The 18,234-nt window shown below is 41.4% G+C and overlaps 1 protein-coding gene across 3 annotated transcripts in view; it reads left to right on the plus strand.

The window, feature by feature from the left end:
- The window catches only part of sh3gl3a (SH3-domain GRB2-like 3a), a 134,935-nt gene extending 117,013 nt beyond the window's left edge, over positions 1-17,922 (plus strand). For 2 of the 3 annotated variants that reach the window (XM_072564784.1, XM_072564786.1), the window contains 5 exons: positions 638-796; positions 9,146-9,249; positions 12,672-12,799; positions 13,360-13,413; positions 13,989-17,922. In XM_072564784.1, coding sequence (XP_072420885.1) covers positions 638-796; positions 9,146-9,249; positions 12,672-12,799; positions 13,360-13,413; positions 13,989-14,194 — 651 coding nt within the window. In that variant the 3' untranslated portion in view covers positions 14,195-17,922. The remainder of the gene's footprint in view (positions 1-637; positions 797-9,145; positions 9,250-12,671; positions 12,800-13,359; positions 13,414-13,988) is intronic. The other variant, XM_072564785.1, reaches the window with a different exon arrangement.
- The last annotated feature ends 312 nt before the right edge of the window (positions 17,923-18,234 follow it).

The raw sequence follows: 18,234 nt of genomic DNA on the forward strand, positions 1-18,234 counted from the left end.
TTGCCTTGGGCATAACAGATGTAAGCCTGGTAGAAACAGCATTAAATCTCATTAGCAGTTACGCAGTGCCATTTTCCCGACATCTCAATATGTTGTTGAAGCTCCCATTCCCCTTTCTATCAGATGATATCACCCATCGATCCCCAATCAAAATGGCAAATCCAACACCATGCAGCCAGGACTTGGCTAAGTCACACACCATTGTACCATATCTGTATTTTTTCTGAAATATGATGGAGACTGAAATCAACCATGTAATGCTTCCAACGTGAATGGCAGCCTCTCGTATTTCAGTTAATGAAGAAAGTGTCGCGGGGCATGAAACATGCAAAGTTGATTTGTAGGAAAAGACTTTCTGCCTTGCACCACAGTGGATGCAGCAGCGAAACAATACCATTGTGCTTATTCTTTTCTTACCTGCTTGTCTCCCACTGCAACATCAGCCATGAAGCCCCAGCCATTTAATCCTCCTTGGGAGACCAACAATGAGAGAAAAAGACAAATAAAGGATCAATAAGAAAATTCCTTTCCAACCCCCTAGTGGAAAGAGTTAACAAGTTTTAAATTGAAAAAATGTTTTGAAAGTATATAGTCCTTGACACGTGGAGAACTCATAACACACTTTTATTTTTGTCAGCACCATTTAAAGAAGTTGGAAGGTCGCCGTTTAGATTACGATTACAAGAAGAAGCGCCATGGTAAGATCCCGGATGAAGAGATCAGACAAGCTGTAGATAAATTTGAAGAGTCGAAGGAGCTCGCTGAGATCAGTATGTTCAACTTTTTGGAAAATGATGTAAGTTGACAAAATATGTGTATTAACAGAAACCACTCGTGTTTCCATTTGAGCCATTTGTGACTAATCCGAGCCAGCTGCCCATAAAACTGTGTAAACTGTACACAAGTAATGTTCAGTTTATTAATCACAACTCAGGGATCTGTGGTAAGGTGGTAATGTCACTGGACAAATGATCCAGATGTGAGCACTAATGCTATCAGGATATGAGTTTCAAATCCTACTGTGGCTGCTGGAGGAGTTTAAATTCAATTCATTAAGAAATCTAACCGAGAAAAAGTCAGTCAGAATAACTACAATCAGGAGCTACAGGGTTGTCATTCTCCTTTCCTGTTCACTGTTGTGCTTTCAAGGTTATATTTCAATCCAGTCTACATTTTTAACCCTTGATTGATTTGCTAGGCCATTTCAAAGAGCATTCAATTGTACCAAAGCACAATTGAGTAGCTGAACAAGAATCAAATTGGAAAGACAACCTGACCTCAGCCTTGACACCAGAAATAACAAAAGCCCACCATGTCGAGCCAATCTTCCTTACTGCCATCTGAGGGCTTGTGCCAAAATTGGAAGAGCTGCCCACATACAGATCAAGTAAACAGCCTGACATCATCATACTAATACCTTACTGTCAATACCCCAGGACTGATCCTTCATCATCCCTAGGTATGTCCTGTCTCACTGGAATGACAGACCTATCAAAGATGACACCACAGTGCATATAGTCATTGGGAGTAGCTCTAGGCATCCTCATCATGAACACTGGACCTCTTGAAGTTTCAACATGGTGGTGTGGCGTAAAGATAACAATGTCTCCCTCAACATCATCAAAACAAAACCACTAGTCATTGACATCAGGAAGCAAGCTGGAAGGCACACCTCTGTCTTCATCAATTAAACTGAGGTGGAAATGGTCGACAGCATCAAGTTTGAGGAGTGATGATCACCCACAATCTCTCCTTGCCCACCCATGTTGTCGTGATGGTCAAAAAAGTAAAACAATGCCTCTATTTCCTCGGGAGGTGAAGAAAATTCCGGATGTCCATGAGAACTCTTGCCAATTTTTATAGACACCACATAGAAAACATTTTATCTGGATGCATCACAGCTTGGGATGACAACTCTTCTGCCCAGGACCATAAGAAACTACGGAGAGTTGTGAACACAGCCCAGTCCATTTCTCAAGCCGATCTTCCATCTGTTGACTCCATCTACACTTCTCACTGCCTTGGAAAGGCAGCCAACTTAATCAAAGACCCCTCCTACCCCAGTTATAATCTCTGCCAACCTCTTCCATCAGGCAGAAGATACAAAAGCTTATACTCGTGCACCAACAGGTTCAAGAACAGCTTCTTTCCCACTGTTATTCAACTTCACACCCCTCAAATTCTAAATTTAATGTTGGTCTTGCTCTTTTTGCACCTTTTCTGCAGCCATAACATTGTATTCCCTGCTCTGTTCTGTTACCCTTATGCACTTTGTATGGTATGATCTGCCTGTTCTACATGCAAAACAAAACTTTTCACTGTACCTAGGTACGTGTGACAATAATAAATCAAATCAAATCAAAATCAAACATGAATTTGAATCCTGCTGATTACCAGCTACCATCCTGTCTCAGCTGATGAATGAATGTTCTTCTGTGGTGAACAACGCATGGAAAAAATATTAAAAGTAGAAAGGGCCCAATGTGTACTCTGGGCGTGGGGGGGAGAGGGTGCGCGGGCACGTATCTTCAGTGTCCATAACCAACAGTGGCACAGTAGCACCATTTCTGACCGTCGTGGTTGAGTTCTGGCGAATGTAACAGCCAGGCGAGGCCGGCAGCAGAACGTGAGAGAACCAACAAAGGTAGAAAAAACCTTCTCGATCCTATCCTCAACAATCATCCTGTCCCAGATGCATCTATTCAAAAGCAATATTGTTTCTGGTAGAGACGAACTCCTATCTGCATACTGAGGATACTTCCACCATGGTATTGATTGAGTAAAGTAGCAAGGGCTGAAAATGGGTGTCCCTGAGGAATTACAGGCCATTAGCTGCAGCAGAATTGTGGTCAATCATAATCTATAGCCTCATGACACAGCACATCCATTACCATCCAGGCACTATACCAACTGTGGCTCAATGAAGGATGTAGAGAACATGCCAGGAGCTGCACCTGGCATTAAAAAAAAGTGATCCCAATCTGGTGAAGCTACAACGCAGGACTGCATGCATGCTAGCCAGCAGAATCTGTTAATACTGCTAATGGGAATCTGCAACTCCAGAACTAACAGATCAGATCAAACTGTTTTTGTCAGTGGATGTCAGGGGAAAGGTTCTTCACTGATTGGAATCATGTATAGTGTAAGAGGTGATGGGCATGACTGTTGAAGACTAAATACCTCATTGCCAGAGCATTGCTGGAAGAGTTTCTCAGAGTAGCATTCTAAGCCAAATGTTCTTCTGCTGTTTCATCTATGATCTCCCCTCCAGCATAAGGTCAGAAGTGACAGTATTTGCTGATGATTGCACAATGGTCAGCACCATTTACAACTTATCAATTATTGAAACACTCTGTGCCCACATGCAACAAGATCCAGACATCATTCAGTCTTGGGCTGACAATTGGCATGTAAGATTTATCAATTAGGCAGAAGTGGGTACTGCAGATGCTGGAGATTAGAATCAAGATTAGAATGATGCTGGTAATGCGCACCAGGTCAGGCAGCATCCGAGGAGCAGGAAAGTCGACGTTTCAGGCAAAAGCCCTTCATCAGAAATGAGGCTGGGAGCCTCGGGGGTGGAGAGATAAATGGGAGGGGGAGGCTGGAAAGAAGGTAGCTGAGAGTGCAATAGGTGGATGGAGGTGGGGGTAAAGGTGATAGGTTGGAGAGGAGGGTGGAGTGGATTGGTGGGAAGGGGGATTGACAGGTGGGACAGGTCATGAGGACGGTGCTGAGCTTGAAGGTTGGAATTGGAGTAAGGTGGGAGGGAAGAGAAATGAGGAAACTGGTGAAGTCCATATTGATGTCCTGGGGTTGAAGTGTTCCGAGGCGGAAGATGGAGGGATTCTTCCTCCAGACATTGGGTGGTGAGGGAGTGGCGATGCAGGAGGCCCAGGGCCTGCATGTCCTCGGCAGAGTGGGAGGGGGAGTTGAAATGTTCGGCTACGGGACAGTGGGGTTGATTGGTGCGGGTGTCCCGGAGATGTTCTCTGAAACGCTCTGCGAGAATGCGTCCAGTCTCCCCAATGTAGAGGAGACTGCATCGGGAGCAACGGATACAGTAAATGACGTGTGGAAGTGCAAGTGGAACATTGATGGATGTGGAAGGCTCCTTTGGGGCCTTGGATGGAGGTGAGGGAGGAGGTGTGGGCGCAGGTTTTGCAATTCCTGCGGTGGCAGGGGAGGGTGCCAGAAGGGGAGGGTGGGTTGTTGGGGGACGTGGACTTAACCAGGTAGTCACAGAGGGAGCAGTCTTTGCGGAAAGCAGATAGGGGTGGGGAGGGAAATATTTCCCTGGTGGTGGGGTCCGTTTGGAGGTGGCGGAAATGTCAGCGGATGATGCGATCTATGCGGAGGTTGGTGAGGTGGAAGGTGAGGACCAGGGGTTTTTGTCCTTGTTGTGGTTTGAGGGATGGGGTTCAAGGGGGGAGGTGCGGGACGTGGATGAGATGTGTTGGAGGGCATCTTCAACCAGGTGGGAAGGGAAGTTGCAGTCTTTAAAGAAGGAGGCCATCTGGTGTGTTCTGTGGTGGGACTGGTCCTCCCTGGGAGCAGATGTAGCAAAGGTGGAAGAGTTGGGAATACGGGATAGCTTTTTTGCAGGAGGTAGGGTGGGCGGAGGTGTAATCCAGGTAGCTGTGGGAGTCGGTGGGTTTGTAAACAATGTCAGTGTTGAGTCAGTCATCATTGGTGGACGTGGAGAGGTTCAGGAAGGCGAGGGAGGTGTCAGAGATGGTGCAGGTGAATTTAAGGTCTGGGTGGAATGTGTTGCTGAAGTTGATGAACTGCTCAACCTCCTCATAGGAGCACGAAGTGGCGCCAATGCAGTCATCAATGCAGCGGAGGAAAAGGTGGGGAGTGGTGCCGGTGTAATTCCGGAAGATGAACTGATCTACATAGAGACAGGCATAGCTGAGGCCCATGCGGGTGCCCATGGCTACCACTTTGGTCTGGAGGAAGTGGGAGAATTTGAATGAGAAATTGTTGAGGGTGAGGACCAGTTCAGCCAAACAAATAAGAGCGTCAGTGGAAGGGTACTAGTGGGGACGTCGGGAGAGGAAAAAACGGAGGGCTTGGAGGCCCTGGTCCTGGCGGATGGAGGTGTACAGGGATTGGATGTCCATGGTGAAGATGAGGCGTTGGGTCCAGGGAAACGGAAGTCTTGGAGGAGGTGGAGGGTATGAGTGGTGTCCCGAACGTATGTGGGGATTTATGCCATTCAAGCACCAGACAATGCCGATTTCTGAAAAGGAAAATTCAAACCCTATCCCCTTGACGTCCAACAGAAATGTCCTGACTGAGATACCCACTCTCAGTATCCTAGGAGATCACCATTGACTAGGAATTGGACCAATCAGGCAAATACTTGGTTGCAAAACAGGCTAAAGATGGGCAATTCTGTGGCATAAGGAATAAGATCGAATATTCTGCCTGGTGAGCACAACTCATTTAAGTAGCATCCGGGGCAAAAGCAGCCCATTTGATTTGCACTCTATCCACCTTAAATTATCACTCCCTCCACCATCACTGCGCAGCAGCAACAGTGTGTACAATCTACGTGATGCATCACAGCAATTCAAGCAATGTTGTTTATTCAGCACTAAGTTGCCTTTATTACTTAGAAATACAAAGGCAGTAGACACATGAGAACACCATTGACCTAAATATTTGCCTCCCAGATTACGATTTGGAAATATATCAACACTCTTTCACTGTTGTTGGGTCATAGTTGAGGATGACTCTCCCTAACATCACTGTGAGCTTCCGCACAACAGGTAGAATGTGTCATTTCAAAAAGGCAACTCCCCATCACCTTCTCCAGGGTAATAATCAGTGGGCAATAAATGCTGACTTCACCAGTGATGCCTACATTCCATGAATGAATAATTGTTTTGAAGTGAACTGGTAAATAAAGTCAAGGAAAATATGGTGTGGACGAGGTTTTTTGAAAAAGCATCAATTTATATGGGAAAAAATTTGCCAAATTTCTTAAGAGCGAAAATCCTCGTTGGGTTGTTGTAGACGGTACTAATGTAGGTCTTTTGTAAAAGCAAAGTGGCATAAAGCGAGCTTTCGAACAGAGGGGGATACCTGTACTTATTCTTTTGGAGAAAATATCAGTCTTAGGAGAATTATTAATGAGGTTCCTTACCAAAATTAGACATGATTTGGAGGTGCCAGTGTTGGACTGAGGTGGACAAAATCAAATATCACACGACACCGGTTTATAGCCCAATAGGTTTATTTGAAACCGCAAGCTTTTGGAGCCCCCTAGGCGGCTAGCAAGAGAGAATACATCGGACTCAGAATTTATAAGTAAAAGATCCAAGGGTCATACAACTTATGCGAATGTATTGAACAAACCTAGATGGCCACTAAGTCTTTAATTGGTTAGACTGGAGGTTTTGATTCATTAATTTTGATTGTGGGTGGCACAGTGGCTCAGTGGTTAACATTGCTGCCTCACAGTGCCAGGGACCTGTGTTCGATTCCAGCCTCGGGTGACTGTCTGTGTGGAGTTAACGCATTCTCCCTGTGTCTGCTTAGGTTTTCTCGGGATGCTCCAGTTTCCTCCCACAATCCAAAGATGTGCAGGTTAGGTGAATTGACTATGTTAAATTGTCCATATTGTTCAGGGATGTGTTGTCTAGGTGCATTGATCAGGGGTAAATATAGGGCGGAGGAATGGGTCTGTGTGGGTTACTCTTTGGAGGGTCGGTGTGGACTTGTTGGGCCAAAGGGCCTGTTTCCATATTGTAGAGATTCTAATTCTAATTCAAATATGTAAATACCAGAATTTCTTAATAGCCTTAGACTTAATAGCCATCTAGGTTTGTTCAATACATTTGCATAAGTTGAATGACCCTTTGATCTTTTACTTATAAATTCTGTGTCCGATGTATTTTATTAGATTAGATTAGATTAGATTACTTACAGTATGGAAACAGGCCCTTCGGCCCAACAAGTCCACACCACCCCGCCGAAGCGTAACCCACCCATACCCTACATCTACATCTACCCCTTACCTAACACTATGGGCAATTTAGCATAGCCAATTCACCTGGCCTGCACATCTTTGAACTGTGGGAGGAAACCGGAGCACCCGGAGGAAACCCACGCAGACACGGGGAGAACGTGCAAACTCCACACAGTCAGTCGCCTGAGGCGGGAACTGAACCCGGGTCTCAGGCGCTGTGAGGCAGCAGTGCTAACCACTGTGCCACCGTGCCGCCCACACTAGCTGCCTGAGGAAGGAGTGGATTTTCCAAAAGCTTGTGATTTTGAATAAACCTGTAATCCGGTTTCATGAGATTTTTAATTTTGACCAAAAATGTTGACTTCTGGGGTCTCTCTGTCCAAGGCTGTGTTAAAACAGTCACTGAGGTTCAATATTCTAAACCGGAAACATAGCTTTGTGAGCTTCATGACTTCAAACCAGCCTGAGACTTGGTCCGGCATCACATGAGGCTGTGCAAAGATATTTTCATTCCTTGCTGGCAGCTTGTTCGCCATAGCTCAGTGGTAGCATTCTGTCTTCTAGGTTTCAAGGGTGTGGGTTTGTATTCCAATCCTGAGATCTCCATGATCTAGCGCAGAGGGAGTGCTGCACTGTTGAAGGTGCAAACCTTTGAGAAAGCATGTTAAAGTGAAGTCCCTTCAGGTGGTCATAAAGATCCCATTTTGAAGAAGATTAGCTTAATATTTATATATAATAAAATGCTGGAAATGACCTTTCAGCAAGAAAGATTTTCTATTTATCTTTGCTTATGCTCGTGGAACTTACGATGGGCTCAGTGCTTTCCTCAACAGCAACTACATTTAACAAGGAAGTGATTTTTTGGTTATATAATGTGTTTTGCAAAGTCTGAAGGTTGTAGACTGCTACATGCATTCAAGTTCTTTGTTTCCATTGCTTTTCCTTTTAATGTTGCAATATATTTGGCCTTGGTCTGTTGATCTGCTATGGATTTTTGGCTATTGCAAAATTAAATCTGATGTTTGTTTTGTTTCAAAATAATTATTTTTAACTTCAAAATACTGCATTTTTTAACAAAGTGCTAAACCAGTGTGGAATGTAAAGAAATAATATTATAATCCAAATTTTCCCAAAGAGCCCAGGTGGGGTCGCCCGATGAAATTTTGGGGCGATGGGTTCTGAGGCTGCAATAACCAACCCCCACCCCATATGAAACAATGGCTCAATGGTTAGCACTGCTGCCTCACAGCGCCAGGGACCCAGGTTTGATTCCAACCTCGGGTGACTGTCTGTGTGGAGTTTGCACATTCTCCCTGTGGGCTGCATCAGTTTCCTCCAGATGCTCTGGTTCCCTCCCACAGTCCAAACATGTGCAGGTCAGGTGAATTGGCCATGCTAAATTGACCATTGTGTTCAGGGATACGTAGGTTAGGTGCATTAGTCAGGGATAAATGTAGAATAATAGGGTAGGGGAATGGGTCTGGCTGGGTTACTCTTCGGAGAGTCGGTATAGACCTCTTGGGCCGAATGGTCTATTCCCACACTGTAGGGATTTTATGATACACACACATCAAGGGATTGCAACCACCATCGAGCTTCCAAATAGGGTCACAGTGGGTAAACGTTTGGGAAGTACTGTTAGAGTCATAGTTCAGTAAAGGCTACTATTGAATTATATATTGATTTATATATACAAAATTACTACAAAATGTTATCACAGAGCATGACTTGCTATTGACTTAAGTTCTTGACATAAAGATTGTGGTATCGTTTAGAAGTGTTTACGATTACAGTGCAGCATTTGATTTGATATTTTTCAAGTGCATTAGTTTCTTAGATTGCTTTATAAAGGGCTTGTGTCTTCACCATTTTAAATTTCAGTTTACCTGTAACAAGAAAAATTGGATAGTGATTCTAATATGAGAAAATTTCATCGGCAGGTGAGCAGTGTGTAGAAACTTTAGCTAAAATAGTGAAATGTGTTATTGGAAAAGTGAACACTTGCTTTATTGAGTAAAATGAATCTAGCTGAGATTAAAACTTCTTGGAATTAAACATCTGTCAACCTTCTTGTATCTTGCACTCTCCCAAACTTAATTTCAAGTATGCTTTAAATAATATTGATAACCAGTTGTCTTTGCTGAATGAATTTCCTCCTTCCTGTAGGTAGAGCAAATAAGCCAACTATTGGCTCTAGTGGACGCAGCATTGAACTATCACAAAGAATCAACAACAATTCTGGAGGAGCTACACAACACACTACAGCACAGGTGACCTTGTGACTCACGTATGTTACTAGTCCTTTATCACAGTTTGGTTCTTTGTCCTTTCCCATTCAGGAAGGAAACAAAAGGAAGACAAGCCAGAGGATAAAAAGGAGTTCTGAACCTGACACTGATCGATGACTTTCACCTTTTTTGTTAATTAAGAATTAAAAGCTAATAATAGTCAAACCAGCAGGAAAATCTGTTGTTGTCCTCCCAACAGGAAAATCTGTTCATGAAAGTAAGCTGGGGAATTGGATTGATAATTTCAAGTACCTGATTTGCATTTCCTTCCAGTGGTCTTTCAGTAAGGCCACAGGTCGTCAATTCTGCCTCTAATTCTTTACTTTCCTTCTGACTCAGTTTGCCACTGAATTAATTCAACTTCAGTTTCACAATGGTGAAATTTCATTGCTCAGATCTTTCACTCAGGAGTTGGGACGTCATGTTGAGGTTGTACAGAATGTTAGTGAGGCCCCTGCTGGAGAAGTGTGTCCAGTCCCGTCGCCCTGTTATAGGAAGGATATTATTAAGCTGCAGTGGGTTCAGATGCCATTTATAAGGATGTTGCTGGGAATGGAGGGGTTACGTTATAATGAGAGGCTGGATAGGCTGGGACCTTTTTCACTGGAGAATAGGAGGTTAAGGGGTGACGTTACAGAGGTTTATAAAATCATGAGATGTGAATGGCAAGGGTCTTTTCCATAGGGTAGGGGATTTCAAGACCAAGAGACATTTTTAAGAGGAGAAAGATTTAAAAAAGACGTGAGGGGCAATTTCTTTTACTCAGAGTGTGGTTCATATGTGGAATGAACTTCCAGTGAAAGTGGTGGATGTGGGAATAGTTACAATATTTAAAATTCAGTTGGATAAGCTCATGAATAAAAAAATTTTGGATGAATATGGGCCAGGAGAAGGCAGGTGGGAATGGTTTAGTTTGGGATTATGGTCAGCATGGACTGGTTAGAGCAAAGGGTGTGTTTCCATGTTCCAAAACCTCAACCTGAGCTACAAATCTTCTCAAAACATGTTATATGACTCTGACTCTAAAATGGAAAGGATTTTTCCTCCTGACAGAAGATATTTGCTTATCTTCTCCACTTATGCCATCTTGCATTTGTGGTCAATCATTTTAATCATAGCCTTTCTTAAATTTAATCAGTTTCTCCAGTTTCACCCGACAGACATTATTTGTGTGTAAACCTTTTTATCTGACATCAGAGCTAGTTTGGGGATAGCAGCCTAGTTAACGTTCTGAACAAAGGACTAGACTTTCTTTGAGAAGCAGTGAGTTTAATCTAAATCCTCCCTGGAGTTTAATTCTTCTCAGTGGACAAGCAGCCTGCAATTAAGCCAAAAGACATGGGAATGCAACATTAGATATGATGATTGTCAATAGTTTCTCTTTTCAGATTTGGTGAACATAATCCTTCTTCCATATCAGTTGGTAGGCTCACGAAATTCTTATTGCCTGAAATTTGAAACACGCATTTAGATAGCATCATTTCAAATCGAATGCTAATAAATTCTAGATGAAGCATGTATGTACCAAGCACGGAGTTCCCAAATGTAAAAGAGTAAAACTGAACAGGGTCAGTCCCATTCTGGAAGTAAAAATAAACCAGTTTGTGGTCAGCTGTACTTAGGGAAACAGTGGAAGAGCTGATAGCTAAATAACCCAGTTTTAAAATGTATATAAATGTACTATATGTGCCTATAAAATGAGCATCTGCAACATTATTATTAATGTGACTCATAATCAAAGTGTACTCTGGATTTAATAATGTTGATATGGATGAATATATTAGCATGTAAGAATGAGATGGCTTACAGGTCACTGTAATGAAAATATTTTCTTATTCAATGTGAAGTTGGATAATTGGTTCTGAAATTATCAGTGGAACATTAAACCATATCTTGAATAAATCCTTGAGGTATATTCCAAGTGTAAAATTAAAGAAAAATTGCTTGACCATGAATGCCTTTAATGTAGCTGTTGAAAGTTTATTCACATCTACATACACGAGTAAATTACTTCATGGTCTCAGTCTGGAAGTAATTGATTAATACAAATCCAGGCATTGTAAACTCCCTAAACCATTACTGGGTAGGCAACGCATAGTTTTACCAACAACACAGAGGTGAAAGTATGTGTGTGACTGTACTTAAATTATCATAACACCAGTTTACATCCAAATTAAATCTCTCTCCATAGTCAGAATTGCATTGAAAAGTATAAAAGAATGATTTTTTTAAACGCAACAATTCTAGTGAAGAGATTCAACACAGCCTGCAGAATTGAAACTCAAGCACACAGTTCATGATGTTCTGAGAATTTAGACTTTGTTGTACAGGACCTTAGTCAGATTGTTATGCTTAGCTTGGGGAATTACACCTCAAAAATGATAAGTCACTTTTTTTGTAGAATGCAGATTCATCAAGCTGATACTGTGCATTAAAGGGTTAAATCATGATGCCAGTTTGCTTAACACTTGGTTTATATTCCCATGAATGTAGAATGCTAAGGGGTTATCCAAACGAAACGTGCTAAAATGCTAACAGGACTGAGTAAGGTACATATAGAGAATTGGTTTCATCTAATGGGAAATCAAAAGTGAAAATGTGTAACTGAGCTCTAAATCAACGTGTATTTTATATTGGAAATCAGAAAGTACTTTTCACAAAAAAACTATTTGAAATCTGACCCCTCCTGTAAAGCCATTGGATGCTGTGAGAATTTGAGCTGTCAGGATTTAGAGAGAGAGGTTTTAGGTCGGGGTTTAAGGTTCATGGAGCTAAATAAAATAATTGTTGTTAAGGTGCAGGTCAATCAGGATCTCATTGAATGGTGGTGTAGACTCATGGGACTGATAGTTTACTGCTCCCAAATTGGTGGAAATCATTTACAGCATAAGGTGGAATTTTAAATGTGTACCTTTCAATGGACAACCCTTCCCATGGTTGTAAGTTTGCTCGCAGAGCTGGTAGATTTATTCTCAGATATTTCATCACCATGCTAGACATCCTCATCAGTGAGCCTCTGTTGAAGCGCTGGTGTTGTGTTCTGTTTTTCTACTTATGTGTCTTGGTCTGTTGTGGTGGGTGATATCACTTCCAGTTCATTTCCTGAGAATCACCTACCACAACAGACCAAGACACGCAAGTAGACACACACACCTGGGCTTCAACAGAGGCTCACTGATGATGATATCTAGCGTGGTGTTGAAACATCTGAGAATAAATCTACCAGCTCAGTGAGCAAGCTTACAACCTGAGATACAAATCTTCTCAAAAATCTCAAACCCTTCCAATTCCTAGGTTCAAAGATGGAAAATTAGTTTATTTGTGTTGTAATCATTTGAAGATATACAGGAGTATAGGCCTTTTATTTTCTCTAAGTCTTTATTATTTCTGTCTTTTTCTCAAAGGATAACCACAGCCTCTAGCCGTCCAAAGCGTGAATTTAAGCCCAAGCCTGTAGTTACACTATCTTTGGAGCTCTGTGATAACCAGCCACAAAATGGTCTTTCATACGCTTCTTCGTTCAAGTCATCTGGTAGGAATATTTACTTGTGAATATATGAAGATTGAAGTGTTCTGATGATCATACTAATGTATTTTTACCATATTGCCATTCTGCAAGTGCATAGAGTGGATATTACTGAACTGAGGGAATATAACAAGCTTTACACGCAAGTTGTTCCAGCAATTACCTTTGTGCATTGTTCATAAGAAATAGGAGTGGAATTAGGCCATCCAGCTCGTCACGTCTGCTCCACCATTTGATCATGGATGATATTTTTCTCAACCCCATTCTCCTGCCTTCTCCCTGTAACTCTTGATCCCCTTACTAATCAAGAAACTATCTCTCTCTATCTTAAATGCACTCAATGACTTACCTTCTTTGAACCCTGTGCATCTGCCCTTTTGGTGTTTGGAATGCTTGATATCCTACATAATCATATCAATTTTAATTATAATGTTACATTTTATTTCTGTACCTGAAGATGCAATTATTTAATTTGCTAAATATTTGTGGTTTATATCAGTTGGTTTACTTCATACTAGATCCATCTTTTAATCTTAATCCATCATTTCCCTTCTGTTATCATTTAGCCAAATCATCCCCATTCAGGTTCCTACGCAGGGCAAAACATACATTTTCACCTTGTGAGTAGTTTCTTAAGCTGATGTGTGTGAGATGCATCCCTATTTTAGCATGTTTGACCTAACTTTACTCTTTTTGAACTAATTAGTAATGTAATGTCAGTTCTGTGATAGCAAATAGAATGTGTTTTTGTGGATCTGTTTTAGAACGGGCTAAATAATTTATTTTGGTATTATTTTTTTCCAACCAAATAAAAATCCTACATTATTTTCCTTTAATCTTTATTATATGCTGAAGTTCATTCTGATATTTTCAGAAGTCGAATGCACTTCAGTTGACTTGGGGGTGGGTTGGGGGTGGCATCAGGAATGTGAGACATGCTGATGATGATTTCGACATTTGCCACCTTTCATTGAAGACGTAACTTGGGAAAACGTTAGGAACAGGGACAAGGCACATCTCCTTGGTCATTTTTTTTGAGTCCTTTCCCCCGTCAAAAAAGAACAATTTCCATGTCTTGCTGTGAAGTATTTTAAATATTTAAGTATTAATTATTGATTGAATGAATCTTAATTACTCAAATTTGTCACAGAACTTGGTGTAATTTGATTTTTTGCTTCCCCACTGTTATCTCCAGCTTCTTGTACACGAGTGGATCAGCCTTTCTGTAAAGCTCTTTATGACTTTGACCCTGAAAATGAAGGAGAGCTTGGTTTCAAGGAAGGTGACGTCATCATCCTGACAAATCAGATCGATGAGAATTGGTTTGAAGGCATGTTAGATGATGAATCTGGCTTCTTTCCAATTAATTATGTTCAAGTGATTGTACCTTTGCCACAGTGAAAACTACCTTTGGTCCGTTTTTGTAAATTCTCGGAGATCAACTCGTGTTGAAAGCCGACTAAGCACAGACATTTCATCGGTGTGGCATTCTGTGAAAGCCTTGCTATTTGATCAACTTTTGTACATGTCTTCTATTTGTGTATTTATTTTTTTACATGTTCCATTTGTATTGAGAATGTTTATGTCATTTGCTACAGGAGTAATGCAAATCTAACCTATTTCCGCGATGAAGTTTACAGTTTCTAAGTATATGGCTTTATCTATTTAACTTTATTTGTTAGTCCTGAGCATCCTGTTGCTGATTACAATGGAGAAATTTTCTATCTAGCTGTAATGAAGAATATTCTTGATACAGTTTAATTATTGTGGTTATAATTAACTGTTAACTCCTTTTTTTTGTTTCTGACAAATGTTCTAGAGCCATTTGATTCGGCAGTGTAACTTATTGTTATGCAATAAGATGTCATAATAAATATGTGAACAAAAAACTGTAATTTAAGTTGCTTTAGCATTTTGTTGTGCAGCTTTTCATCATGTATGTATTTGGATTTTATATATCCTGATTATTTTAAGAGCTGAATGTATTTCATTTTCATCTGAGGACCACTGACTATATTTAAGATGACACACAACACTCCAGGGTTCCGAAACAAAAACAGAAATTGCTGGAAAAGCTCAACAGGTCTGGCCACATCAATGGAGAGAAATTAGAGTTAACACTTCGGGTCCAGTGACTCTTCCTCAGAACTGACCAAACTGATCTAAGGGAGGGTTCCTTGACCTGAAAAGTTAATTCTGATTTCTCTCCACAGATACCAGACCTGCTGAGCTTTTCCAGAAATTTCTGTTTTGTTTCTGATTTCCAGCAGTTCCTTCAGTCTTTACTCTCTGGTTCAGCCCAGATAACAGGAAGAGTTTCAGGAGATTGTAATTGTACAACATTGTTATAATGTAAACAGTATTATGATGTTTGTCACTGAAGTACATGGTGGCTCAGAACTTAGAGATTCAATTCCCTCCTTTGCCCAGTTTCTGATCTGAACGGCACTGTGCTGGGAATGTCAGGTGAAGACTTTGATGTTGGGAGGCTGGGGAGAATTGAATGTCACAATCAAACATTTGATGGAAACCTGGAAGCAAAGCAGACCACTCTCTTTCCCCTCCTCCAGAGGGCAGACATGGATCGACATGAGTGAATACTCGGAGAGAACTAGCTTGACATTGAACTTGCCGTTAAAAATGTTGTAAGACCTTGTTTCCCGATCTTTTGTCTAGCTCAATTTGTTATTTTTGCTTACACATCTTTTAAAATTTTTCTTCTTTTCCCCAACATGTTTTTAAACAAAAGGCCCACAGTGGTTTAAGGGGATTGCCCTCTTAGTTCTGAGACAGCAAGTCATGTGTTCAAGTGCCACTCAGGAGACTTAAGCGTCAAATCCCAGCAGTACCTGAGGAAGTGTGGCGCTGCAAGAAATGCTGCCTCCCAGATGAGGCACTTGCTGAAGAAAAGCTGGGGAACTCCTGCCAATTTTCTGGCCAATATTTATTCTTCAGTCAATATGACCTTAAAGGCAAAGCTGATTATCTGGTCATATTCACATTGCTACTTTTAGGAGCTTGCTGTGCATAAATTGGTTGTGCTTCCTGAATTACAACAGTGATCACACTGCATAAATACTCCATGGATTGACTTGAGAATTATGGTAGCCCATATTCCTTGCATTTTGATGATAGTCTGAAAGGCAGATAAACCAAGTTCATCCTTGCAATCACAAAGGCTTTAACTTCATACCTATGGATGTGTAGTTTCTGATTGCTGCAGATTTTTGAGCATTTAATGCACTTGTACCAACATTCTCTTCACTGTTTTTTGCAGGTACTGACCCATTTCCTTGAAACTAGTCAAATCCTGTGTGAGAAACCACACTGGAAGCAATTTGGTGCAAGTACATTTACCGTCCCTATGAAAAAAATACAAGTTGGAAAATATACACGGACTTTTCTCTTACAAATTTAGATATTGGGTGTTGCCATGCCATTTCAGTAGGTTGGCCAACTGGGTGCCTGTCCCATCTCTTCCCTCACTCCTCCTCCAGCTTTGAGTGCAAATTTCTGGAACTTGTTCCCTAACAGCATTTTTTCTTTTATTCATTCATGGGATGTGGATATCGCTAGCTGGGCTGGGATTTATTGCCGTCCCTAGTTGCCCTTGAGAGGGTTGAGATGCTGCCTTGAATGCTGCATTCCATGGGCTGTAGGTAAACCCACAATGGGAGGGAATGCTGGGACTTTGACTCAATGACACCAAAGGAACAATATATTTCCAAGTCAGGATGTTGAGTGGCTTGGAGGGAGACTTGGGTGATGTTTCCATGTCTCAGCTGTCTTTGAATTTGTAGTTGATAGTGGTCACCTGTTTCAAAGTGTTGTCTGAGGAGCCTTGGTGAAATTTTTCAGTGTTTCTTGAAGATGGTACACACTACTGCAACCGAGCATTGGTGGTGGAGAGAATGAATGTTTGTGGATGTGTCTACCAATCCAGTTGGCTGCTTTGTCCTGGATGGTGTCAAACGTCTTCGGTGTCTTGGAACTGCACCCATCTAGGCAAGTGGGGGGTATTCCATCACTTTCGGACTTGTACCTTGTTGATGGTGGATAGGCCATGGGGAGTCAGGAGTTGAGTACCACAGTATTCCTAGTTTCTGACCTGCTGTTATAGCCACCATATTTATATGGCTAGTCCTTTTCAGTTTCTGGTCAATGGTAATCCCTAGGATGTTGGTAATGGGGGAATTCAATGAAAATAATATCCCATTTAATTTCAGGGGAAGATGGTTAGATCCTTTGTTGTTAGAGTGATCATTGCCTGGGCTTTGTGTAGCCTGATGTTATTTGCCAGTTGTCAGCCCAAGAGCAGATATTTCATAGATCTTACTGCATTTAGACATGGATAGATTCAGTTGTGCTGAATATTGGGAAATCAATGCCACTTCAAACCTTATGATGGCAGGCAGATCATTGAAGAAGCAGCTGAAGATGGTTGGGCCAAGGTTGGGTGAAGCTACATCAAATGCTCTCCAGCAGTTCAAGAAAGTATCCCAGTACCACCTTCTCAAGGGTAACTATTGATGGGTTGTAAATGCTGTCCCAGCCAGTAATGCTCCTGTCCCATGAGTGATTTAAAGGAAACCACAAGCAGGACTGGGGAAGTTTTGGAGACCTGTGCCATTTTTGGTGGGAACTGTCCCCAGGGAATTCTGGTTGCTCGTGCACTGTTGTCATGAAATAGGCTAAATTCGAGAAGCTGAGGAACTTAAATTTGTCACAAGGAAGACAGAGTTTTGACAGAATTTGTGACTGAAATCGATGACCTATCCTGATGAGTGTAATGCTGAGATATTTGGTAAGATCTGTCTTAGTTGTGTCTGCTACTTAATGTATAATTTATAGCTTATAATTGCCTGCAAATTTTCTGTTAATTTGTGATTAATTTATTCTAGGTTTTAAAGTAAAGAAGGTTACCTCAGATATTATTTAATATTTATTGTTTGACTCGTGTAGTAAAAATGCTCATGTTTTAAACCTTGGAATCTTGTGGCTTCATTATTTCAAAGATATCTGAGATTTTCTTTTTTAAAATTATTTGCACAACCTGTAGTTGAAAGCCTGATTATTGACCAGAACAAGGTGATTACACTCACAAAAGCAGAAATTGTAGGTAAAACTCAGCAGGTCAGTCTGAGAGAGAGACAACCTTTTCCTAGCTGTTATCAGTTCTGAAGAAGGGTCACTGGACCCAATACATAAACTCTGCTTTCTCTCAGCCAATGCTACCTGACCTGCTGAGCTTTTCCAGCAATTTCTGATTTCCAGCATCAGCAGTTCTTTGGATTTTTTTTTGTAAGAGGATTATACTTGCTTACAGGAGTTACAGCCTTGACCTAATACATGATGACATTTCAGGGAGCATGTTCTCCAGAGAGATTGTTCTGTTTTCTTGGAGAATAGTAAGTGATTTAGAGGGGATCTGAGTAAAAATG

The sequence above is a fragment of the Chiloscyllium punctatum genome, chromosome 48 (assembly GCF_047496795.1).
Source record: "Chiloscyllium punctatum isolate Juve2018m chromosome 48, sChiPun1.3, whole genome shotgun sequence".
In the NCBI taxonomy this organism is placed as follows: domain Eukaryota; kingdom Metazoa; phylum Chordata; class Chondrichthyes; order Orectolobiformes; family Hemiscylliidae; genus Chiloscyllium; species Chiloscyllium punctatum.